Source organism: Streptopelia decaocto (assembly GCF_964273445.1).
Source record: "Streptopelia decaocto genome assembly, chromosome: 2".
NCBI lineage: Eukaryota > Metazoa > Chordata > Aves > Columbiformes > Columbidae > Streptopelia > Streptopelia decaocto.
The window spans coordinates 12,897,228-12,924,338 of NC_138655.1; the positions used below are offsets into that span (position 1 = coordinate 12,897,228).

Here is a 27,111-nt window from a genome sequence, read left to right on the forward strand (position 1 = left end):
GTAAAAGGAAAGGAGAAGAAACAAGTTTTTATCACATTGTTTCTTGTTCAAATATAAATAATACAGGAATAGTACCTGATGCTGCTTCAGACATAAAATTCTCAGGAAAGGCCTCACTAAAATATTGGAATAAAGTTGACAAAGAGTGGGCTGAGAACTCTGTTGCTTATTTTTGTGTTTCATTTACAAACATTCAATTAGCTTGAAGAGCTATGTGTAGTGTTGCATAAAAAGCAGCATGAGTATCTGTGTGAGATTCTAGAGAAAATTTTTCCAAACGTGTCTCTTCTATCTGTTGCTGCATGGTGTGTTTCTTGATCTTATCTTTGAATGCACTACTGGGAGTCCAATAGGTGTAATACTATTACATCAGATTAAAGATCTCAACCAGGGACAAGCAAGTTATCCAGCTGAAAGAGGTAGTGAAACCAGAATTACTTCTTTTAGCTCAACAAGTGGATGATAAATCAGAATTACTAAGGGAGTCTTGCCTCTAGGAACCTGCAATCTCTATCTGAAAAAGGGATATCTTTCTAAAAGAGGTGTCAGATGGCCCTTGATGAAAAAATCACCAGCAGTTCTTGGAGTTGTTTAGTGGATGCCAAAAAAGATGCTCTCTTTTGACTCGAAATTGTGTGAACCTAAGAAAACTTTTCTCAGCATCACAGAAGTTTGTTGCAATAGTTCTTTTTATAGTTCTTTCCAGACACTTAAGAAATACTCAGTCTTTGAAGGCTTATGCCACTGTGCTGGGAGGAAAGCAGAGTATTACCCTTTTGGTTTTCTTGGTGAAATGTCCACTGGGGGTCCTGGCAGGGGCATATCTTTAGGAAACATGTCCACCCACATCTGTACACGACCCTTGAAAATAAAGAAACAAATATATTTGTAACCCTATTTTAGAGAGACTTTAAAAGCCTTTAAATGTAGTTCTGACATCCAAACCCACCACTTCGTCTGTAAACACCAGGCAGCTCACTATCCTGTAACTATGATTTAATCTATAAACTTACTATGCAATGTATTTTATTGTCACACACATATTCTATCAAACTCAGGAATTTGGTAAAGTTGAAACTGAACTGAAACATTGGCAACTTCAAAGTAAAATCCATATGGAAATAGTACATGATGAAAGGAAAAAAAAAGAACCAAAGCCCAAATACAAGCAGAGTTTGTGTTAACTTACTAAAGTATTTAGAAGAATTAAAATATTCTGTCACACCTTGTGTGGTTACTGTGTATTTAGGTAACTGGCTGTACACGTACATGTGTGACAATTGTGAGGTTGATACTGTACAAACTCTTATGGATGCTGTGTCTGCAATTTTGCAGGTACAAATAGAAACCACAGCCACTGGAGAGAAGGAAAACTGCGCCTGGGTCTACCATCACCACTATCTGTGAGCTGCTCTACCTGCTCCATGCCTGGCTTATCCTTATGGTAGAGAGGCCGAGTCTCAATGTGCTCTGGGACCAGTTTGTATCCAGCTCCAGGGATTTCCTCCCAAGCATGTAAAACCTTCAAGGAGAGATGCTCATATGATTCAACTGGCTCCTCTATAGGAAAGAGTAAAACAAAAAGAACAAAGAGAGCTGAATTATAATGTTGAACCCCTTGGTAATATGTTCCATTAATTATTGAAGACAGTCATTAAAAATATGTTTGAGTTAAAAGGAAGGTTTTATGTATCCCAGCTAAGTAAAGAAGGGTCTTGAAATGCCTTAAATTATTGTAAATAAGGGTACCCACTAGGGTCACTAGATGATTAGCACTTAGGCAGTATTTTATCTATAAAATACAGATACTCATTTCACTATTACAGCAGCAGTTTCTAAGACGAAGATGGAAGAAACCTGTGAACTACTCCTTTTATGAAAAACTGCAAATGTGAGGCTTTTTTACAGTTCATTAAAGACAGGGAGAGCTGAATTTTGATGGAGCTGACAGTAAATAGGCACTAGGAATTATATCTATGCTTCATTTTGCCTTGTGATGGGAACAGCAAAGACCCTCCTGGAGAACCGAATCACACCTCAAGTGAAGAGAGCTGGAGTCCATGGGCAAGAACATGTCACATCCTGACCAGCTCAGGTTGGCCACTGGAGGAAGGGAGACACCAGAGAATGGCACCACTAATATTGAAGGTAAGGTGAGTACCGGAAAGCAGGCAAAGTCTTTTGAGCTCTTGAGCTTCTCTTTCCTCCCTTTTTGTGTGTGCTCCACACAAAAGAAACTCAGATTATTGAAGAGGGTTGTCTCCTAGATTATAAGTACCCAAGTGAGAAGAAAGTTAAGACTTCTTCTGTCAGCAAACATTTGTCTGTTTTCCTACAGTGTTGCTATCTTGGAGTTGCCGGTAGAAGATAAAAGGTTTGGGATTTAAATAGTAGGTATTAAACCCTTCTTAATGGCTCAGAGAGGGAGGAAGGATGACCCTCTGGTTATGAGTCCTAGGTCTCTCTTGTGGACTGACATGGGTTTGAGATGTGGTGTATTTAATCTAATTTTAGCCAGCTAAAAGCAAGGTCTTTAGCCTGAGCTACTCAGTCAGGCAGCCTCAATAGCAAGGACATATTGTCCCATGATAACCCATATATTCTCTCAGGCATCTTTCTAAGGATTGCTTTCATCCTCTGAAGATGTTTATTTCTTCCTATTGGCTACAGGTAGTCCTAGACTACCTGAGCATATTGGTCAGCCAGTTGGATTAGATGATTGTTGTAGATGCCTTCCAACTGAAGTATTGTATTGTATTGTATTGTATTGTATTGTATTGTATTGTATTCTATTCTATTCTATTCTATTCTATTCTATTCTATTCTATTCTATTCTATTCTATTCCATTCCATTCCATTCCATTCCATTCCATTCCATTCCATTCTATTGTTATGCTATGCTATGCTATGCTATGCTATGCTATGCTATGCTATGCTATGCTATGCTATTCTTCTATTCTGTTACATTACATTACATTACATTACATTCTTCTATACTCCTAAAGCAAAGATAAACTGTTATTATCCTTGCAATATAAAGCTGAATGTAAGCCCCACAAGTATCATTTTCTCCACCTGTAAAGTAGAAATGGTAATGCTCCCTCTTTTTGATAGCCCTCTATAGCTCAAATCTGTGGTCTTTGTTAATTTTATAGACCCAAATAATGACGTGCACAGGAACCCATTCCTGGGAGTGTTCAAGACCAGGCTGGATGCGGCTTTGAGCAACCTGGTCTAGTGGAACATGTCCCTGCCCATGGCAGGAGGTTGGAAATAAATGATCTTTAAGGTCCCTTCCAACCCAAACCATTCTGTGATTCTATGAAATAAAGATCCAGATGTACTTGTCAGAACAGCAGCCTGGATAAGGTTCATGCAGAATACTATGCTGTAAACTGTATCTTTATAACATGTTAAAAACTTCTGTACGTTAGTACTTCGGATTTTGCCATCTGGTTCTGTATTTCTTTGCTTTTGGTTTCCACCATCTTGTCTGATGTTGGTTTGTCTGAAGCTCATTTTAGTGAGCCAGAACTGTGAGCAAGAGGTCCTGTTGCTGGTAATTGCAGTTAGTCATCTGCTAGTGAGAAAAACAAACAACACTACTGGAGTCATAAATCTCTCTCAGGACAAGAAACAAAAGATCAATCAACTCTTCTCCCTTCAACAGTGCTATCTGAGCAACCTTCCACTTGAGTGAGCTATACTTTGTAGCTGCCAAGGGGAATTTGCTCAGAGACAACTAAACACAGAGAAGGGAGTAGAGATTTCCCTAGGCTGCCAGTGTCCACTGCTGTCTCCAAGAGCAGCTCCTTTTGCTTCCCCTTGAAAGTCTCCATCCTCACAACTCTTTTCCTTACCCTTAGTATAAAACTGAATGACAGAATGGAAGAGGGTTGGAAGAGACCTTCAAAGATCATCTCATCCAACCCCCTGCCATGGGCAGGGACATTTTTCACTAGATCAGTGCTTTAGAAGAGCAGTTAGAGTGGTAATAACCAAGAGAAGGAAAAAAACAACAGAAGAAAGGTAAGTACATAAGGTAAGACTGGCAGGTAAGTGTCCTGGAACCTGGCTGTGATCAAACAGAGGACTTATCTGACCCTGACTCACTGCATATCCCTTCCCCCTTCTTCTCACTTCTTGGGTCTGTCTGCACTAGTATTTTAGTTTAGACAGGGAATGCATTTTTTAAAGGACTCTCCTTGACTTCCCATGCTTTGATTTGCTATGTGGAAGGATCTCAGGACATGCAAGCTGCACTCCTTTCAGATGAAACTGTTCCAAGAGGATCCCCTGCACTCCAACCAATCCTGGGCACCCCACCCTTGGGATCAGGCAGGAGCTAGTCCAAAATATCCCCCAACACCTACCATGGGGGTGTCAGGTCATCAGTAATAACTGTCTGACTTTACAGATTCTCTGCAATTAAGCTGCAGTAATAGCTAATACAGACACAGCCTTCATCAGCCCAGTTGTATGAGTATTTCAAAGCATGACAGGTTCCAGTAAACTGACTTTAGAGTGTACAGCACAACAGGGCCCCAGCTGGAGCTTGAACAGTCTCTTGGTGCTGCTACAATGCAGTTGAAGAATGATTAACTACTTCATTACCATTCTCAGCTTCTGTGAAGACTGTCTGTCCTTTAAATACTTTTGTTCCTACTTGTATTTCCCCAGGCCGCATGAAGGGTCCACTTATTCTGTAGTCCTTACATAGCTTAGTGAGGATCTCACTTGGCTTGATTGCATCTCGCCATGCATTGTACCCTTCTCTGCAAGGAGAAAACAGAGAGTGAAGAAAAATGGGTGATGTTTTCTTTCAGCAAAGCACACGGGCAAATCAGGACTTCCCATGCAGAGATTCACTTTATGGTCAGTGGCCCTGACATGTGCTTAGCCAAACTTTTCCTTTGAATTGTCCAGCACTACTTCTTACTTGAGATACCTCCTCTGTCTGCTCAGGTTCTGGGTCAATCACTCGTTTCTCTTAAAACACAAGAGAAGTTGAGGCAGCCTTATCCACAGCTTTGACAAAGTAGCCCAGGCATTGGCATGCTCTCCAAGAGGAAAAGGATCAGAGTTCATTCCCTGTTCTACCTAAAAGGATTCAAGTCTACATGTTCTACCTCTATTTAAGGAGAAGTGTTCTGCAGGTCCCAAATGCAGAGGAAAAGCTGAGATTATCTGGGACCTGAAACAATCACTTAAAGAAGTATCTTACACTGGAGGCTGAGCTGACAATGAGAGTTGTGGGGTTTGGTCTGTGTTTCTGAATTGCTTTTTTACATTGTCCAACCTTCGTTTGTAGATAAAACAGAGAAGCAATCACAGGAGAAGAACCACAAACCCACATGTCTCAGGTTAGTGCCTCACCCCAGCGTGATCGAGTTATTTTAGTTTGACTTTCTCTGCATTAATTAATCTTTGTGCACAACGTCCTTGAGTGTACAGCCGTATGACAGGGATGAGGAGCTCAGCACCACTGGCCTATGACCCACCTCCATTCAGAGGCCACAGCAGCAGCCCCGCTCTGCTCCCGCTGCCCCCAGTGCCACATCAGTCCCACCACCCCTGCTGCAGTCACTCCAGCTGCAGCTGAATAGTTGAGAGCAGAGTAGATCTGTCATAACTTCTCTGACAGATTATTTTGCATTTGCCCTTTAAGCTTCTTCAAAGGCAGTTTATCAAGCAGGTATGTTATACATAGCCTGTTTACTATCTAAAATACTTGGTTGAACAAACAATGCTGTTAATTTTAAAATATCCACTTCCTACTGAGGCTGGCAGCTACCCAAAGCCACTGCTAAGCTCTTTGGTGAAATTTAATTAAAGTACCTCCTGTGACACTTCTGTGTTGGAGAAAGCATAATATTCATCCACATCTGGAATTCCTCCTTCCAGTCAAGTCATTCACTGTGTGCTGCTCCCTGTTGCTGTCTGCAGAGATACTTACATTTCATATTGACTTTGTAACCCACAGGTAGCTCGATGTCTGCTGTAGAAACGATTTTCCAAATCAATTTTAGTCTCTCCAATGAGATCATCTGTTCCCACAAAGTCATGGTCGTAGATCAGGACTGTGAGCAAGGAATCCTTGGGGAACGTAGCTTGGATTTCAAATGATCTACAGCATAAAATGAGAACTACATGTGGTCAAATCCGTTTTGAAGCCTAAAGGACTAAGTTAATGAACACTGTGCAAACAACGTTTGGCAAGTGACTCTTCTAATAAGAACTGGGGATTTTTTTTGTAGTATTTTTTGTTTCAATGAAATATCTGAACATACTAGAAACACACAGTACAAAAGCATTTTCTTTCTCCTGCTTCCCTTCCACCCTCGTACAGTTCTAACATCGTCTCTACCTACAGTAGACAGAGAAATGGGACTGAGCTGGTCAGCTGCAATGATTTATCCTGAATCCCACAGAGGTGGAAATATGCAAATTACAAGGCTAACAAAGCTGTATGTATAAGAGATCTCACATACTTTTCAGAATGCCCAAAAGGAATATCTGAGTCTTTTCTGTTTTCTTCCAAAAGCTCCAGATTAAAAATTGCACGTAGGAATCTGGGGGCACTGAACAAAATTATCAGGCAAAAGCTTTAAAACAAGTTTCAAAAAAACAAAGATCAGAACTCCCTTTTCACAGAGAACATTTTTCAGGGATAGGAATTGTTGTTGGGATGTTTAGAGAAGCTGAAAATATAAAAGTGATTTTTAAAAGGATTTGACAAGTCAGTGGAAGACAGAACATCCTCATCAGCATGATGTTGGTTCCATATTTCTCCAGAGCACGGGCAAAACTAATCTTTGTCTCCTGAAGGATCAGTTTTTCCCTTTTTCTCAAAGAGGCTGAAGTCAATTTTTTAGCAAGAGCAGAACAGATTTTGGGGGAAAGAGATGTTTGGGAATGGTGTGGGATTGCTAGAGGTTGGTGGTGTCACAATGACTAGGGCTTCTAGCATGCTGAGAGGTGGTTACCATGACTGATGCTACTGCTGCGAAGGAATTGCTGGTCCAGTCACCCCAGTGGGTCCCTCCAACTCAGGACAGTCTATGATTCTATATGCATCAATAGTGGCTGTGCTTTACGATTTATCGTAATGATGGTTCAGTTGCAACCTCTGCTAAGGAAGAGCTTAAATCACAGAAACTGACACAGCATTCTATGGAGGCACCACTCTGGTCTTGTCTTCCTACACTTTTTTCTTTAAGTCTCTGCTTTTGCAGACAGGACTCTGGCCTAGGGGCTTTTGGTCCAATGTAGTATAGATTCTCTTCCTTAATGTTCTTACAGAATAACTCCATCTCAATCCAAAATATTTTCAGCCTTCTTAAAACAGGGAAACTTACTGGTAAAAAAGCCAGTTAATAGCATTAACAATATAAATAATCATGAAGCGTCGATACTACAATGATGTTCACTGACAGCTTACCCCGGCTTCTCCATTCAGAAGACTGTGTGGGTTCAAAAAACTATTTTTTTTTGTCCTAGTCCTAATGTGATTAGATTTATTTGGCACTCTATTCAAACTTAAATAGCAACAAAGACTGTGAAACCACACTTTACTGTGCTGATATTTATTTCACTTCAAAATTAATGACTGCATTCATTTGCACAGACAAGATTATTTGTTGATTCATTTTGTCTCATGCATCATTTTGCAAAGCCTCTCATAGATTCCATTCTGTGATGTGTTTTGACTGGTATGAAAGTGAAATAATTTATAAAGATACAGGATGACACCAATTCTCAATGTTTTATCAAGTAGAATTACAAAACATCTTTGTCATAGTAACAACAATAGTGGTAGCAAGTGATAAAGCAGAAATCACCCTTGAATAAGAAAATATGCTATCACTGACCTTCCAAATACCGGGTTTAGCTGTTTGGGGATGTAGTTTTCCCTGTCTTTAATTTCAGTGTTGCCCAGTCTCAGGACAATGTAGGGGTCTGACTTGCCATCTGGATCAGCTGGACTGAGGTTAAATGCCTGTTAGGAATAAAGATTGTGACCTCAAGAAGTAGCATGGTCAGTACACAGGACTGTGGGTCTCCTGCCAAGTCCTGGATGTTCTGGAAGTGCAGGGGCTTTGTTTGCTTCATGTAGTTTAAAATTTGGCATTTAGCTTTGCAGGTTACTGGGAAAAGATGATCTGGATGAAAAGAGAGTTTGCAAAGGTGCAGCACATGTAAGTGCTGTCCCACCACTAAGATGGAAATAGAGATGAGCAGGAGGGGCAACACTAGGAAGAAGCTGTCTGCACAAGTTTATGAAGGATTAATGAAAGGTTTCCCGAAAATATTGGTCCAGATCCTTGAGCAATAAAAAAAAAACTCTTCAGACTGTATTTATGAGGTGGCTTGGAAGTCTTTATATTCAGGAAATAAAGCAACCTCTTTCTATTTTTCTCTTCTGTTTTGTTTGTCATTGTCTCTTTGGCATGCCATTCTTCCCATCTTAGATCACCAGCAACCGTCTTGTTTCTCTGAAACACTATCTCCTTCTACCCCCTTCACTTCTCACACCATGCTCCCTCATCATCTCATTCTCTGTATTTCTACGTCTTTCTCCACTCCATAACTTATTCACAACATCTACTACTTTGATTACATGCAGTTCATAGAACTCAAAAAATATCATCCCATTTCCCTCTTCCCAAGAAGGTTTTGTTTAAATGTGTGTCATTTCGAAACAGCTCTACTGACTAAAAATAGCTGAGTTTGGATAACATGGATGGAACAGGTTGTCCATACTGTGTTATTTATGTCTCTAGCCCTTTCAGTTTGAATAAGTAAAGTGATTCTCATGTCTTGTGATTTATCATGAGGAATATGTAACATTTTCTACTCTGAGCACCCATTTCTACAACATGAAACCTCTGAAATATGACCAATAAAAATTGTAGCACATGGGTGAGGATTTTCAGAAGCTTCACTTCAAAGAGACTGGAGGTAAACTAAGTTGAAAAGAAATGTTCAAGTTATCTCAATGTTAAAAGAACATCTGTGTACTTACTGCCACAATATAAACCCTGATGAGGACATGGACGGAGTGGTTTGGTGGTATCCCTTGCAGGATGCGGGGCTGCCCTCCGTCCAGCAAGTTGCCATCCTCAGGACTTGGGTATATGCAAAAGGAGCCCTAGTAATACACTTTCATTTATCTCTCTCGAAAACAGGTCAAATGTAATACAAAAACAACCTTTTGAATGCAAATAAAACATCATTCATGCAGCCTGCAATGCAGTACCTACATATACACAGCACATTTACTGGTACCACTCAAAGGGAACAGTGGCTTCAGTGCATTAAACATCATCTTTTAAAATGTCTTTGCTCTATAGAATGTTACTATCATCGCTTTTAAATGGTCGTAAGAAGTGCTTGCATGGTCTCAGCTCTCTATTTCATTATTTAAAGGACTAACACCTGTAGGTGTTTGAAATCTGGTTTTCTTGGTATTAATATTCTAAAAATTATATTTTGTTTTTAGCTGTATATTTGCAAACTGATAATTCAACTGAGTTAGTTTCACAACACAGTGACTGAAATTCAACTGTATTTTAGCAGCCACTGTACAACTCATATAAACCAATATTGACTCACGCTGCTGAGTAGCTCATACTGCCTCAAAGCAACTAGAAAGTCATTTGAACAGAAATTTGCATTGCAAACTAATCGAGGTATCAATGAGTTTAATCAGTTCCTTTAAACTACAAAATGTTTGAAATTCTACTAACATTATTCATGCTTTGAACTACACTTTCGGATTGCCTAATGGTGCCCTGGATCAGGCTGTGCTATTGTTTCCAACTGGAGTAGCGGTAAGAGTCTCCATTTAAATTACTGAAAATTGCATATAAGGTGCTGTAACTGATAGCTCAGCAATTAAGTTACATTAGTGGAATCTGGACCATTCAATACATCTCTTCTCCCTCTTCTGTGATTGAAAACATTTTTGTAATTCCTTGTTTCAAAACAACAGTGAACACCTAGTGCTGGATTCTGCTTTCATCTATCAGATAACAGGAAAGGAAAAATATGACTCTGGATCCAATAAAAGAGATAAGTATTTACAACGGACTGTCAATGTCTTTTTCTTTCATCTTTGGCATACCTGAGATATGCCTGAAAACATAAAGTCTCTAAAGTATTACTCATTTAATCAACACTAAAGCTCACCTTAAACTTTCCTATTATTCTGTCTTCAGAGTCAGCATGAACTTCGTCATTAGATTTTCCTCTTAAGAGATGGAAAGTTTTCACCCAGTCCTCAAAGTTATTAAATTCACTCTCCAAGTCTCCTTCATAAATCTTTGAAAATAGGAGAATGCTTATTTTTTTATGGTGCAGTGAAAATATTTATGGCAACTTTTTTATTACAGGATGACTAGAATTCCATTTTGACTCAAATACACATTTTTAATAAAATCGAAGTTTTGCAAAAGTTCTTGAGGAAAAAAAGAAGTTAATTCCCCACTTTAAAAAAGAGCAGTTTTGTCCTTAACCAGAGTCCTTCCCGACTACTGGAATAGCATGTTAATGCAGAAGGTAGAAGTGGCTCTAGAAGGGCCAGAATGAACATTTATAAGCACTGATGTGGGGGGACAAGAGTGTGGAGGTGGTGCGCTTTGCTTCTGTTCCCTCTCTGCAGTGTGCCTTTCATGCACCTACCCATTCTGTTATTTTAATGTGTCAGAACATGAGAGCAAAGCAGAAACTAATGAAGTGATGTGGGGACAGAGCTTTAGGATAGGTAAGAGACCAGACCATTTTTTAAAGGATGCTTTTTTCTTTCAACACTCTCCCCTGGAATTTATCAAGTGTTATTCAGTGTGAAATAGAAGGGCCTAGACTACTGCCATCTCTCAAAAAAATGGAAACAGTGGTTTAGAATTACCCTTTATTCAGCTAAAATCGAATTCAAGAAATCCTAATATTTTCAAGCCTCCTCCAGTCATTTTGCATGACCCACAGAGTTTTCTTTGAATTCCTTCTATCTTTATCCAACCAAATTTAATGCAAAATGAATGTTAACTCGCATCAGGAAGGACATAACTAGCAATTGCAGTGATGCTTTCCATAGTCTTTTTTAAGTCACTCTTAATAGGCTGTAATATCTCCAACATCAAATTTGGAATTTCCAAATTCAGTGTATTACAGGAGAGTGACAAAACTGAATTTTCACTTATAGCTCTCTGGTTGTATCTATCCAGGTAACTTAAAGGTCTAAGGCCAAGAAGGCCAGATCCACCCTACAAGAACCTGGTTTCCTCTGTGTCTCATGTGCTGATATGCATTGCCACCATAATTTTGTGCCTTTTATTCGTTTCAAAGTGACTGAAATAAATGTAAGGAGGGCATTGTTAAACTCAGCCACTGATGTCAGATTTTGGAGAGAGTGAATAACAGCCTCACACCTTAGCCTTACTTCTTTCTTACCTGCAGGGTTGCTAGGTTTGGAGTTTCTTTCTGTTTCTTTTTCAATGTCTTGTCCTTCTTCTTTTTATCTGGCTCCTCTTCTATGATCAATGCGATGTGGTCAGAATGTTTATCTGCAGAGATTTCATGACATCATGTAGGTTTTAGTGAGCAAAGCCCATGAAATGCTTCAGATCAGGATGCAAAATATATTTTAAAGGATTCCCCTGGCTCTTTCTGCATTCATTTTCCCACTGCCAAGCATAGGGTCCTCTTTTTTTTTTCCCACCACTCCTCCCAGACTTAGAGGTGGCATTTTATCCTCTCTGTGGCCTAGCAGTCTTCATGATGAGCTTTGTGGACCAAGTGTGATGGTGTCCTGTATAAATTCCTCCCTGTAGGCCATCTTCCAGAATACCCTTTTCCTTCATTTCTGAGTCCCCCAAACATAAACTATTAAATCTTAACATCTTTCACATTAAAAGGCTTATTTAAAACTGGAAGACACTATTTAGGCTGACTGGTACTTCAGATTTCAGGTGATCCAAGTCTTTCTCTGCTCAAAGGCATCATAAGTGTATCTCACCTTGTGAAAGCCCAGAAGTATGAGAACGGGAAGGAGGTATCTGACCAGCCCCAAGTCAGACTCCACTGAAAGGAGGCTTCCTAACAAATAGCGGCTGAGCTTTCAAAAATGGCACTGAGGCGGTTCAGTTCTTTGGCTAAATTCTGGATTTTCATAGGATCATGGAATCGTTTAGGTTGGAAAAGACCTCTAAGATCATTGAGTCCAAATACAAGTCATTGAATCCAATCATTTTGAGTTCACTTTATCTTCATATTTTGAGTAGTTCATGTGTGTTTGATATCGCTAAATATTTCAAAAATATATATATGTATACATTATATCAATGTTGTCCTCTATGTATAATATTTATCACCATAGGTTAAAATACATAACAAAAACTATCAGAAGAGTATTTACAAGATCTGAAGTCATCAGTCAAAATCAATATGTCACAACCGCGTGAATAGCATGTGAATGGATGTTACAATATCAAGTAAATATCTAATGGTAAGTGAATATCACACCTTTGTAGAACATTTTCTATTTGAATATTTCATCTATCTGGACAAGTGATTTCCTCTCAGAAACCGATCTCCATCTCATCTCTCAGCAGCTCTGATGATCACTGAAACACTGTCAGCTGCTGTTTCCAGAAGGATACCATCTGACATTTAGGTCATATCTTCCATCCACAGCAATCTCATCACCTCCTTTAAAATAGAAATCACCTCAACTGTTGATGAAGTGCACTCAGCCTTGGCATGGAAAGATGCTATAGTTTAATTCTGAATATCAGCTCTGTGTAAACAGTGCAGATTTGTTTGTTTTCTTTCCCACACTGCTGAAGCAGTCGCTTATATCAGAAAAAAAAGAAAAAAATCTAGATCTCTGTTTGATTGTGGGAAGACCTGTTAAGCCATGGAGTATGAACCTAGGGAAACATATATATACATACACACACACACAGACCCTATTTCCGGCCAATCCTTTCAGGTTCTTGTGCAAAATTTTTTCTGCTTGAACCTGAGCTAGACACAAAATTTCACAGCCACAGAAGTAACACGCATGCCTATGGAGTCTCCTAGCAGAATCTGTTCCTACATCATGGATTTTGAATTGGATTCAAAACTGAAAGAAATTTATTTTCTAGACCTGTTAAAAATGCAACCTAAGATTAGTATAATATCCACCTTCTATCATTTAGGAATTTGACTTCACAAGTCTTCATGCAGGAGACTTGAATGACAGGAAACTTATGTTAACCCCACACTGCCTGTGAAGTAATAACCTACCTGCCATCTGATCATCTGCAGAGGAAAGAACCCCTTATACTGTTGGAACTCTGTTATCAGATATTAATTGCTAACAGTAAAATATTACAGAAGCAAACCACTAGTACAAAATAATAGAAAAATGCAAATAGTTCACTTACTGTCTTCTGCTTTTCCCTCACTGGAAAAAATTCCTTTTGCCTTTCAAAAGAAAAAGATGTTGGAGAAACTCCTCATTATGAATGTAATACAAAAAAGTAATAATTCACAAGTAAATCTGCTTTTACAATATTGCACATCCGTGAGACTTTTTGGTATTCTGGGTGACTTACTTTTTGCATTTTGAGCACAGAAGCATAATATTTTGACCACCAGTCAATAACATTTTCAGCTGATTCATCTGCAATTGTTCTTTTTCTCCTTCTCGTTGACCGTCGGATGGATTTTTTCATATCCTACCAAAGCACGGGGAAAACACTGTTGAACTCCAGAACTGATTAGAACTAATCACCTGACTCACAACATCAAGCATGAACAGATGTCTAGGAAGAAAACGTCAGCCTCCAAGAGCTAAATAAAATACAATATGAATTAGTGTTTCTGTCTTTCATTCCAAGACACTTCATGGTGATCATCATATTAAAGCTATCTATATATTACTTACTGATGATGCCAAAACACTGAGCATTTGAGACGTTGCCACAGGAGCAACCCATGCAACAGGCTACATGAAGAAATACATGATCTACGTAGAGAAATAGATAATGATTTGAGGGATCTAAACATTCAGATACAAGTCAGTTTCTACCACTTAAGTCTGCAAGTATTTTAAGGATTCTCATTATTACTTCGTTGCCTTTTAGGAGAAAGAGTCTCAATAGTTGCTGCAAGTGAATTGTTCTCTTCCCACAAAACAGCTACAATTGTTTCCTGAAGACCACCTGCTCACATGGCAAATCTTAATAACTTCATTCTTGCCCTTGTGAAACAGTATTTCATCCTGCACCCTTTACAGAGAGTTGTCAGCCTGGCTGGGGAGGCTGGAGAAAAGATAGATAACTGGAAATGAAAGATAAGTGAGTATTATAATTAATATGATACAGATGGTTAAATTATGGGGTTCTCTCTAGGACTCTTTTCTTACTATACTTTGCTGTCATGCCTCAAAATTGTTCTGTACCAGATGAAAAATCCAGACTAGTGTGTACATCTAGGGAACAATACATCCCCGTAGTTTCTTTGACATCCTTATTATGAAGGATGCTGGAAACATCTGACCACTGAAACATCAAAGGTCAAAGAAACACACTTGATGTAGCTGCAGAAAGAGCTCCTTAAATGAAACTCAGTCCTGCTTCTCTACGTTTATTATTGTTAATAAAAAGTGATTGTGATGGGAGAAACTACAAAGGAGGAGCATGTGCATCTGAACAAAAACAATGTGCACAATCCAGAGCATACACTCTACTGTAAACAGCATGTGGACCAGAATTGCCTTGTTTTGCTGTACTTTCCTATTTGCTTCTGCCCACAGACTGACACCAGCTTCATACTTTGATGATAAAATCTTCTGGAAGCAGACTTTCTGTTCCACATTTGTACAGCACCAAGCACAAAGGGACTTTCCTCCCTTCCTAAATACCACAGACACAGAAACAGTCATTCACAGTGAGAGTTTTTGCAATTAAGTAGATCATTCAAAGCCAGAAAAATAAAAAATCCTACTACTCCAGTAGTGTTTGCCCATGGGATGAACATCCAGCACAGAAGGAAAGGTAGTATCTATTAATGGAAGTAATGAAATTACATGGGGCCAAAGCAGCATTGCTAACTAGTTCTCTCAAGGGCCAGCAAGATAGTGTGGGTGTTAATATTAGTATCCAGAGTCTCTAATCCTGAGTTAAGTAAGAGATTCCCGTTTTATAAGAAGGTCTGAGTCTGCAAGGCTGCAGCAGAAATTAGGTAGCAGCTTCAGCTATACTCACCTTCTGTTTTCTCTCTTTCTCTGGTTCAGAGGCAGAGTGCTCTGGTTCACCAGCAGGAAGTGTTGCGAGATATGGATCTGGCTCTACCACTGTACATTTACCCTGCTCCACCTCAGCATAAACGTGATCAGCTAAAAATGGTTCTTGGGATAAATCAGCAGGCTGGGATGACTCAGGTGAAGCTGAAACTGAAACTTTGCAAGTTAGGTAAGATTTTGCCAGAAATGCTATCATCACATTTGGTGACCATCAAATGATCATCTCATTAAGAGTTTGACCCTACTCTCAACACAATAAAGTATATTTTCCAAGTACGTGCCAGTGTTAAGCCTCTGAGTCAGTCCTTTGTATTTTGTTTGCGGCCAGGATCAGACATTTACCTTTCTCAATTTCTACAATGTCTAGTCTGTTTGGTGTAGCTTGAGGACCCAGCTGGGTCTTACATAGGAATTGCTTAAGGCAATTGATGGTGTGTGTTCCAACAAGAGTGCTCCTCCCAAATGCTCTCCAGTCGACCACACAGATGCTTAGTGGTGGGTGCAGGAGTTCATCTTCAGGCAGCTCCTAGTGGAGGAAGACAAACAGCAGCATGAGCATTGCTAGAGAATATAGAACAGGTATAGAATACCCAGCTATTAACGTACTCAAAGCACAAAATGCATCCAGTATAGACAATAAAGTTCTGCTCACAGTTTTCTGCAAAGTCTGGAGAAAAATTTGTCTTTAAGAATCCAGCGCGGACCATGTGGCCTGTGCTACTGAGTTGAGTCCTGTGCTGTTATATATACACCTCTTGTTAGAATAAACTGGGAGATTCAGAAATGTTCAGAAGGAATGAGTGCAGTGTTGGAGGTTGTGAGTCCTAATGCCACTGCTGCTTTGTTCAAGCCTATGAACCCCATGTGCTCAACCATCAGATGTGGACACTGCATGGCAACATGCTTTATAGGATGAATTACAAAGGGAAAACAGCACTTTGGACATATGATATATGATGGAGGTTGAAAATAATGCAGTAACCATACTTCAGTATCCAGGTTAGTGCTTTAATATCTTTTTGTCTTAAAAATACACAGCTTATTTCTTGATGCTAGCAACTAGAGCAAATTGGACAAGTTTTTTTCTGATGCTCATGTTTGTGCACTGAAAGTACCAGCTCTTACAACCCAGTCAACAGGTGATAATTAGACTTCCAGTCCATAACAGCTAGTGTGAAAAGGTCCAGAGCTTCTGAGCCAGAAATTATCAAAACCCTTAATAGTCCAGTAACGCACAAATGAAAATAAAGATAACTTAAAGAAAATAAAGGAAACTGAGCCCTTCCCTGCAAAATGGGAGAGGAGGAGGAAAAAGCACTAAAAATAATCCTCTTATCTGCCAACAAGTTCCACTCTATTACTAAAAACCTGATTGTAACATATTGCCTTGCATATTTGAGACATAACATGAGGAACTTCATCTTCTTTCATCATGCATTTGTAGAAGTCTTTCAAAGCATCTTCAAATCAGTAGCTTTTTGCATAAGAATAGTTGTCCTTTAGTATTTAATCAAGACACAGAGGAAATTATTTTGCAGAATCATAGAATACCAGGTTGGAAGGGACCTCAGGGATCACCTGGTCCAATCTTTCTTGGCAAAATTATATGACAATAAAGGACAGAAATTAGTAACTAACACGTTGCCTAATCAGAGAATGGACAGACAAGGAGCAGCACCCTGTACTCACCACTTCAAACCAGTCTGCAGGGCCACTGAAATTGGGATTTTTCTTGTAGCTCTGAATGACAGAGGATTTCACTCCTTTCCCCGCACATTCAATGAGAACCTGGGGGCGATCTACAGAGAGGAGCTGGACTTTCTTCAGCTCCCGAACACCCCAGAACAGGACCTGTGGTGGGCAGAGAGAGAAACATCGATCATCTGCAGAGACTTCTCAGTCTAGGGGAAGCCACTGCTGGCATCCCATCACCTTGTATCCCTTTGGGAATGCAGGAAAACAAAACCAAACCAAAACAAAACAAACTTAAATCTGATATCCAATAACCATCAGGATTACGATGGAAGTTTAAACAATTAATAACATCCAGCTGTTATTGAGAAGTTATTGCCAACAGAAAGCCATAATAATAATGTTTGCAAAACTTGTCCTTTCAGTGGGACAAAGGGAGTATCAATTGGAAGAGCAGGGGTTTGTTTTGTTTAAAGTGTCATAGTTGTTTGGGACCCAGAAAAGACCTGGTAGGTGGCTGATGCTGAACTTCACCTCCAGTGAGGTCAGCTGCAAGGAGAAGCTCTCCATCTCCTGCAGACTCTTCTCCGGGCTGCACAGAGAGCAGGTCCCTCAGCCACCCTCTGCTGTGGGTGCAGTTCCATTCCAGCAGACTGGGATTGAGATGTAGCCTTTGGTGGCCTCAGGTGGATGAACTGCTTCGCATGCCCAGCCTCAGAGAATCAATTTGACCTCAGCTTACCATATTTATTTTGGGATCCATATGCTATTTTTATGTGATTCCTATTGGTCAGGATTTTAAAATCATCATCCCTTTTTGTTACAGTTCAGTGAAAGAATGAAAGGAGCTGGGATTTGGAAATGGGAATATTCTAAGTAACTTACCTCAACTCTGTACTTGCTTAAAACAGGCCGGATGTTGGCAGGGACGGGGTAGATCTGGCCAATATCTGGTGGATCCAGTGGGGGAAGTCTGTCTGGATCTAATTCAGGAATCTGAAAAATTAAGCAGTCATAACTTAGGCTGTTTTTTGGAAGAATAAAAGCCATATCAGAAGTGTCTGTGAATGGTACATAGAACACATCAATTTAATGAAGCTTTACAAGAGTTGTAGAGTAGTTAGGTTGTGCTGTGGAAGGAATGTGACCTGGATTGCTGTCTGTCATGCTGTGATACTAAAACACTTGGCAGAAAGAGTATTCAATAGATTGGGTTTATGCACCTTTCTGAAAAAAGTCTCTTTTGTCCTAGCAGGACATAGTCTGCCCTAAAGACATGCGTGTACTGAAGCATGGTAATTATATTTACTAAAAATAGAAAGCACGGTAATTCTATTTAACAAAAATCCTGAGCAAAACTGCTTAGAAGGGTTTAGCAGGAAAATTCTTGATCTGATTCTAGTTAAAAAAGGCTGGTGAACAGACAGTACACATCAGGTAAACCACACGTTTGCCAGACAGACATAATGCTCTTCAGCCACAATAGAATAGCAGTTCTGCATTACTACATGCTGTCAGCATTTGAGAACTTGCAAATCGCATCTCCAGCGTTAGTGCTGAATCTTCTCTGTGCAACTACTAAAACCTTGAGGCAGGCAGCACTTATGTCCTTTGCCTGTGATCGTGCATAAGCTCCTGAATGTGGGACAGGTTATTTGGGTGTACAGAGCTGCCCTGTGCCAGGTGGGTGGGAGGAGAGCACGCTTCACTGCCACTCTGGGCCTTGACCCTCTCTTTGCCTCTTGCTGTGCTCCAGGCTCTGCTGCCTGTTTGGTTCTCCTTCTGTGGGAAAGCTCCCTGGCTTCTTTTCCCAATCCTTTCCTATTTTCCACAGTGTATTTATGGCTTTCTCAGTCCACGCAGGGCAGGTCTGAAGCCTGGCCTGATTTAGCTAATTTCTACTTAAAACAGCTGAAGCCAGGACCTGGTGATCACTGCTACCAGAAGCTCAGGCTGTGGTAGCAGAGGACAGTAGGAACACAGGTTTCACAGCCTACAGGCTTTCTCATGGAGTATGGTACCTAAAGCATACTGTGCATATGGCTTCCAGAAAAAAGAAACACAACTTCTGGAGTGCTTCATAGTTCCTTAACTAACTTGTCACTGTTGAGAGGTAAAGCATCTGAGATACAGTTCTCGAAGGACCTGTAAAGTTGAAGTCTTCTGCTTCTTTTAACTAGGCCATCTGTCTGTCCTCTGCAGCTACGTACAGTTGTGTGGGAGTTTGATTAGCATAAGAGTGAAAGGATGTGTTCCCTAGCACCTTTTACATGAAGGAGGAGGTAGGTGGAAAATGTATCTTCTAGCATAACACCTGCAGCATAGGTGACCATTCACATAATTAACAGCAATAATTCACACACATATATTTACTGACTCTTATTGGTAGAAATCCAAAGCAATTCATTTAATAGACTTAATGGAACTTGAGGCCAGAGGTCTAGGTCTAGTTTTGTTGTTCCTCAATGTATCTGGTTTCTATCAGCCATCCCTATGATGTTGTTTCAAAAACCAAACAAAAGATCACAAGTTGGTGAACAATACCTGCCTGTCTAGAAATCCACCTGTTGAGTTTTAAACATATTCAGAGCTTCCAACTCTATGTTAGCTGACACTAAACACTCTAAAAATTTACCTCATAACAAAATTAACTGGTACTTTAAATGAAATGAGAGGCAAACAAAACCTGACCCTCATCACATACCACATGTCATGTCCCTGCATACAATTCACATCTCAGAGTACCCACTTTCATTGCATTATCTGACTTGGGTACTGATGACATGTCATGAAGAAAAATATATTAATCTGCATTATACAATGACTTATGCATATGAAATTTCTAAACTGCATTTTATTTTTTAAAAAACTAAACTGTACATAGATATTTATGTCTCCTCTTACAGCTGTGAGAAGGGATTAGTTCCCAAGGACACAGCTTAGGAGAAGAATGCTGGCGAGACCTCACATTTGGAGACAGAATTGCGTCATCAAGAGTTTTCTCAAACTGTACTCCAGGACTGCAAAACGGAAGACTGATATCAAATTAAGATTCTCTGTTTCTTCACTTTTGTTCTTTTTAAATATTGCAGTTAACAGTTCTCCAATATTTTGCAAGGTCCCCAGTGTTCCAGGATCTAACAACCACTGCTGGAGTTGAGATAACTTCAGTGAAATCAGCTTAGTATAACTCAGAAAGCACTTTGCTTCATAGCCACAGTGAAAATGCACAGAATAAGAGGTGAAGAATGATCTAGCACTCAAGTGACAGTAGAATATACCCACAAGTTGTGTTTACAAGGGGATTTTTCTCTTTTGATTTTTAAAAAATCAGTAAATCCTGAGCACACTTCGAACAAAAACAAGATTCCTAGTATTCACTAGTCTACTATTTTTCTAAGTGCCAGAGTGCTTTGTTACAGGAATCATTTTATTCCTCCAGCAAAACCCAGCATAACAGCCTCCATTTTGAGAAAGGACCATTTACTTCTTACACACCACTTCTTCAGCTGAACCAGCTGATCAGAGTTACTGAACATGGTATGTCATGGAAAAAGTTATGGGCTTGGAATGAGAATAAATTAGTGATGAGAGATTTGTGTTTCCATCCTCACACAGAGCTTCATCAGGAATCCCCTGATATTGGAAGGAGCCACCAGCACATCAGCTCTGAGAGTGCTTGAAAGTCTGGTACACATCTATACGTATTTTTTCCTGAAGATTTCTCTAATGTTCATATTGCTATTATCTACCATGTGAGATGCTCTAGTGCTGCCACTAAGAAGAATAATAGTGTGAAAATAAGAACTGCAGGGTCTTTACTTACAGTTCTTGTCAACTCTATAGAGAAGTCTTAGGGGTATATTTGGGTATGTCCCAGAAGCTGTGCTGCTTCCATTGTCCCAAAAGATGGGAAAACAAAATCCAATGCTCTCCTTGTTCACCAAAAGTGGATTTCAAGAAAAAAGTAGGAAAATTATGGCTAGGGAACTGATTCTATCCCTAGGTACCCACCATAATAATATATTCCCCATGGTGTCATATTTCAGGCTTTCACCAAGAACATAATTAGCCCATCGTGCTTAAAAGCCTGTTTTATCTTGGGAATACCTGTAAACTGTGTCATGGAGCTCCACGTTTTGCTCACCTAGGATTTCAGAATAAACTGCCATAGATTTTTAGCAGAGAGAAGTTTCCTCTCAGTGGTAGTTCTGGAAATGCTTACTGAAATTCCCTGAAATCCCAGGCATGCTACACCCCACTCATGTGTCCACCAGGTACAATGAATTTACCTTTGGCCTTGCAGTTGCAAACAAGTGTAACATTCCTCTTAATATGTTAGGGGTGTCTGAAAACTCAATCTCCCTAATCCAGTCCTTACTATTCACTGCTTCCTTTTCCTAAGAGGGAAAGCACTATTGAGAGCTTTGAGGTTGCCAAAGTCAGTGCCATGTGCCACTGCAAAGAGCAGCTCATTGCAATGGTGGTGGGATTTTCTTGGTTGTTTCTCAGGCCAGAGTCTGATTTAGGGCAGGGGAAGGGGGCAAATAGGGCTCAGAGCTTACAAGGGGCTGGTGGTGGTGTGTTCATGGACAGTGGCCCTTGGTGGGGCAGAAGGAGTGACACAGATTGCATGGGGACTATGAGGTCCAACAACAGAATGGTCCTGGTCCAGTCACAATTCTCACTAATTCAAGAGGGTGATGGGTCTTGATGCCACAGCTGCTTTTGTGAGCCCAGGGTGTAAAAGTGTCATGGTCCAGAAAGTCCAGCTTACCTCCAGAAGCTCAAATGTAGCAAGAAGGTCTCCTCCGGAAAGATTTCCACAATGCACTGGGTGGTAAGCAAGTTTAGGTGGTTCATAGTTTTGATCAGCAAGTCTTACCACAGGGGCAGCCACTGTAGACCCAATATATTCCGCCTTACCCTAAATGAAGGAGAATACAGGTGTCAAATGCAATTGAATTTCACAGTTGTCATAGGCACCAAGGTGATGCAGAGTTTAATATTTGTGGGGAAAAAAAAAACTTTCTCCTGAAGTAAAGAACAAGGTAAAAGTCAAGGCAACTATGAAAATGGAAGAGCTGAATACTCTTCAGTGTAGCCGAAGTTTCTGAGCTCTATATTCAGCCAGTGAGACTGTGTCAGCTTGCACGGTCAGAGATAAATCCATGTCTCGACAGACTTACATAGAATATTTACAGCTGTGGGCAAGGGAGGTGGGGGCAAGATGCTTCTGTTTTCTCTAAGCTCGCCTTCAGGAGCAAGAATCACTTGGGAAAAAACAAGGCCACAGCTTTGCAAGGACATAAAATTGAGTCTCAGGGCTGTTTTCAGATGTGAAAATGCAAACGACTGTAACACGGAGCTCCCATTCAACAAGGTCACCCACTTAATGCCTATTCAGTGACTCAGCTTTGGTTTCACACAGTAAGATGTAAGAGCCCAGGCTTTTTACTAAGGATTTTGAGTTTACCACTGCATCGTCATCATACAGCTCAATGACGATCTCTGGTGGGAACTGAGCGATCTCCTCTCTGTTGCCATGGAGCACGATGCTGTCGAAAAGCAACATCTGGTTCCAGGTGGGGGATAATGTCTGGGAAATGATCTAAAGGAAGAGAGGAAACATTCATTGAGCTATGAACTGCTTGGCTGGGAGTCCTTCAGGAGGATGTGATGTCCTTTCCCACAACTTGAACAGCTCCTTGTCCTTGTCATTTTTCAGCAGCTGTTCCCAGCCAGAAGAATACAACTATTTTGCCTTGAGGCCGGTATCTACAGTTTCTCCATTTCCCTGTTTGCCTCATGGGCATATCAATACATGACCACCAGTCTGTTTAGACAAAGCTTGATACGAAATTTAGAGGAAAACTATTGGGTTAGGAAAGCAGGAGTATGCCCAGGTCTATTAAAATGAAGCCTTTGACCTAAACCAAGGCCAGTTTTCACTTCTCCAGGGTACATTTTTTCAATCTTGTTTTTACTTCAGTGTAATGACACACAGCACTTCAATAAAAATATATATTTTAATGAATCACTCGTAATGAATCAATAGTTTTCAATTTGTTGTAGTTTGGTTTATGTGGATGCTTATGGCATTTCATCATAGACAATGTTTTAATTATCTTGGCAGGAAATATATTTAACAAAGATAACATTTAAAGAGGAAAAATATGTCAAGTGCAAAATGACTCATAACCTGCTATCATTCTTTTGAATGGAAATGAGGCTCTTGACTACAGTTTATTGGCACTTGGATGAGAGTTTTCTAAAAACATGCAAGTTATTGGCTGCAACGTTTTATTCAGGCAGTGAATAAATCTAACACTTCTGTGCCTATAACATTCTATTTTTCCAGGGCCAGATTCTACTTTCCTGAAACTGGTGCATCTAAACACTAACTCCATTGGCTTCATTCACCAATTTTTATTAGAAGTTAAAAGCACATTACAGAAAAAATAAATTCATATATTTGAGGCAAAAGCAGTACTGTCACCTATGACTTAGGGCAGAGAAAGGTTTTTTTCTTCTTGCTCCCTTAGACATGTGCTACAGAACTTGCTTCCTAAGAAGGTGTCAGAGAGACTTTAGAAGCTCAGTAATCATGGCTCAAGAAATGTCAAGGTCTTTCCATCTTGCACAGGGTCAGCAAATTCAAGGGGTCACAGAGCTAACAGATGCTTTTTTATACTCGTGCTACTCACTGGCCTCTGGCAATGAGATGTTCAGTGTGGAGCCAGTGCTCTTGTATTCAGCAGGAGTATTCAAGAACAGGTATCTGCTAATTACATTTAGACAGGCTTCTGTGGAATTTTTTGGGGAGGGGGTGGATGTCAGGTGTTAAAAAGCTTTTTCTGTTTGGCCCAGCAAATGCTGCCTGTAGCCCAAATCTCAGAACTCTCAACCCCATTTTAACTCCAGAATGGTTGTTGAGGGCTCAGGACTTCTGAGGCAGTCCACTGACAGATTCCATCACAAAGAGCCATGTTGGCTTGCACAGCTACAGAAGCCATATAAGCTCTTCTTTACTCCTTGCTTAATCATTACAAGCATATATTATAGACAAAAAGAACCATGGGGGTTCCTAAATTTAAAACATTTATAAAAGGAATGAGAGAAAGATAATTCACTTGCTGCAAAGGCCCAGTATCCCCAGAGAATGTGACCTATGAATGAGCTAAAATAAACTAGGACTACTGCATCTTATGTTAGAGTAGCAGGTTACACCTAAACTTTTGCCTTGCTTGCAATGCACTGTCAGGAGTTGCCCTTTAACAGCAGGTATCTAACTTTTCCTCCTAGGCATCTCCTTACAAAATCAGGAATTTTTCTTTTCATGGCTTAATAAGAAAAAAGAAAAAAAAAGTAAAAGGTGTTTTCCTTTACTGAAAGAGACTTTGGAACTTACCTTCGTGGTCTGGCAGTGTGATGTGAAAGTAACTTTTGCAAAGGGATCAGAAAGTCCAGTGCTGTCTGCTGCAATGAGCCCCCTCGCCTGATACATGTGGGCTCTCAGCTGGAAGAACTGTGGGGCTACAACATTGCAAAGAAAACAGTAATGTCAACCTCATGGAAATGATGCAGCACACAGATAGGAAGATTCACCATCCACTGTCCAGTCAGGCTCTGACAAGTGCAGCTGTCTCACTAATGAAACACCTGAGACACTCAGAACTTGTATAAGACTTCTGCATTCACTAAAAATCAATGTCTGATACAAGTCTCCACTGCAAGGTGGTTAACTGTCAGTTTTTATCTCCCATCACTGGTTTATCTACTAGGTGTTCAACATGGTAGCTTCATCAGGAGAACCGAAAGATGATTCCTGATTATGAAGAGATAGACCTGCGAGACAGTGATCAGAAATTGCAAGAGCACTTTCTTTCCCTGACATCTGCAAAGTGCCAGTGGCATGACTGATGACTTGGCAGTGAAACCAGCCTTTTCTGATGACAAGATGCTAAGCTGTGATCATCTGAGAATGGTTACTTTAAACAGAGGTTTTGCAGCCCTCTGAATTATGGCTTTTTGGGCCATGTGTTTCTTAAAAGACCTCTTAATTTCTAATATGTAGAAGAAACAGTGTCTTACTTTCATACAGCAGGCAGGCAGGTGAAGGCACCATGCTGTGCCCTGAGCTGGTGGAGGATGGTATTTCAATCTCATACCCTACAGGTAAATTCTCCATCATGCTGTGGGCATAGCTGGCAGGTCCAAGCCACAGGTAGACGTCCACCTTTGCCTGCACAGTCCAGCCCAGAGGGCGCTTGCCTGGTAACTGAAGAAAAAAATCCACATGTCACCAACATGATCAAGAAAAAGAGGTGGCTGGATGCTGAATCCTACCAAGTCAGAAGAAAATAAGGCAACATTCACTGACCTCATATACTGGTAAATGGCATTTCTTCACAGTGAGGGGCCCTGAGACTTATTAAGTACAGGGGACTGCTGTGAGTCTTAGGGAAGAAATTAGTAGTTTGCTCATTTGAAAGTCTGTGTAAATGGTGTATTGGCTAATATGCAGAGGTTTGTTGAGACTAGCTAATAGCTGCAAGCATATCAGTACTAGCTGGTACCCTGCTTTCCCAGACTTCAGCCCACTTTACACTTCATGCAGTTTTGCTGGTAGTTGATCCTGCATATTACTAACAGTATTACCCCATTAGGCAGGTCAGAAAATGTATTCCAGTATAAAATGTTACTACACTTGACAAAAAAATACTATTATTTCCTTCCTCTCCCCTCCCACTTCATCTAGTTCTGCTAAGATCAGTGTTTAGTATTATCTGTTCCTACAGATACTGAAGGGGCTGGAGAGTTAATTATATTTTTTTGTTCATGCAGGGAAATAGCACTGTGCTTAACAAGTACCTATGGCAACTATCAGGAGCTTAGATACTTCTATCTCCTCTTTAGCTGTGCTTTATGGGAGTGTTCCCAGTAGCTCCACATGAAAAAACACTAAAAAGTCATTATATGAAGTAACTATTTTCTTCTGTGTTTGGGCTTTTCCTGTTGGTCATAGAAACAATTATATTGCATAATATTCCACTGCAGTGCAAGTCGCACTGCCTTTGTAGGAGTGTATCCACTAAGGCTTTCCTTCAAGATGAATAAACCCATAACAATACTTTGGACATATTATTACACAACCCTAGGCACATTTCAAACAGAAAGCATAAATAATTGCTGTATTAACTCTGAATACCTAGGTTTCCTTGCTATCTGAGTCACTGCGTGCTGATCCCTTACTGGTCTCTTCCTAGACTTTCATGTTCTGCATTCTGATGTCTTTGCCAGCAAAAAGGCAGTACCTCTTCTATCTATTCATGTATACAGTTCTAGATAAACAATGCTATAAACTTGCCATATGAAGTAGTGAAAGAATTAATTACTCAAACACCAAAAGCCTGGCAATGATACAGTGCTGAAAGAAGGATAAGCATAAATATAAGAAGTAAACATCAATAGATGGCAGATATAAATATCTTACACATTTTTAGTATATTAGAAAAATGAGCCTGTAAAATACAATCCCTGGAGGAAATTTGAATATCGAATGGTCCCCAGGCATTACCTGTGTTTGCAGAGTGCCCCAGACTTACTTTCAGGAAATGGGTTTTAATCTTCCCACAGTCTTTGCCTCTCTGTTCTTTCGCTGGGGAATAGAGAATGTTTTTCGCTGGCACCCTTGCATATGCAACTCTCTTGTTGCTGCTGAGCATCCAGATGAACACATCTGGCACTGTATTCTGCGGCTGTCAAAGAATGAGGAATATTGAAATAAAACTGAATTCTTTCTATTATCCACTGCCATTATGTTTTGTTAAAACACTTTCTACCAAGACCTGATTCCCTCACAGCTCCTGTGGAGTGGCAGATGTGCACCCAAAATAAAAGAGGCAGTCACGTCAAGCTTTGCAATCCAGATCTCCACTCCTCAGCACAGCTGAAGGTAAAGAGCTTTGAAGAGTATCTAAAGAGCACCCACTCTCTAAATCATTTCAGGAGAGACTAAAACTAAATATCTATGTACAATTCTGTCTCAAAAAACAACAACAGTCTACGTAAGCTAAAAGTACCTACCATAGAAGTACCATCCACTTCATCCATACTAGCGAACT

At 40.1% G+C, this 27,111-nt stretch overlaps 1 protein-coding gene across 1 annotated transcript in view; it reads right to left on the minus strand.

Annotated features, from left to right (window-relative positions):
• The window catches only part of FER1L6 (fer-1 like family member 6), a gene marked incomplete at both ends in the record, with an annotated part of 81,081 nt that overhangs the window by 10,880 nt on the left and 43,090 nt on the right, over window positions 1-27,111 (minus strand). The window contains 19 exons of the mRNA XM_082045782.1: window positions 773-861; window positions 1,418-1,560; window positions 4,615-4,775; window positions 5,957-6,127; window positions 7,872-7,999; window positions 9,026-9,151; window positions 10,192-10,323; window positions 11,452-11,564; window positions 13,431-13,470; window positions 13,602-13,724; window positions 15,255-15,436; window positions 15,635-15,818; window positions 16,982-17,143; window positions 17,870-17,980; window positions 21,762-21,911; window positions 22,461-22,595; window positions 24,396-24,520; window positions 25,079-25,265; window positions 26,593-26,745. Of these exons, the coding sequence (XP_081901908.1) occupies window positions 773-861; window positions 1,418-1,560; window positions 4,615-4,775; window positions 5,957-6,127; window positions 7,872-7,999; window positions 9,026-9,151; window positions 10,192-10,323; window positions 11,452-11,564; window positions 13,431-13,470; window positions 13,602-13,724; window positions 15,255-15,436; window positions 15,635-15,818; window positions 16,982-17,143; window positions 17,870-17,980; window positions 21,762-21,911; window positions 22,461-22,595; window positions 24,396-24,520; window positions 25,079-25,265; window positions 26,593-26,745 (2,615 nt within the window). The remainder of the gene's footprint in view (window positions 1-772; window positions 862-1,417; window positions 1,561-4,614; window positions 4,776-5,956; window positions 6,128-7,871; window positions 8,000-9,025; window positions 9,152-10,191; window positions 10,324-11,451; window positions 11,565-13,430; window positions 13,471-13,601; window positions 13,725-15,254; window positions 15,437-15,634; window positions 15,819-16,981; window positions 17,144-17,869; window positions 17,981-21,761; window positions 21,912-22,460; window positions 22,596-24,395; window positions 24,521-25,078; window positions 25,266-26,592; window positions 26,746-27,111) is intronic.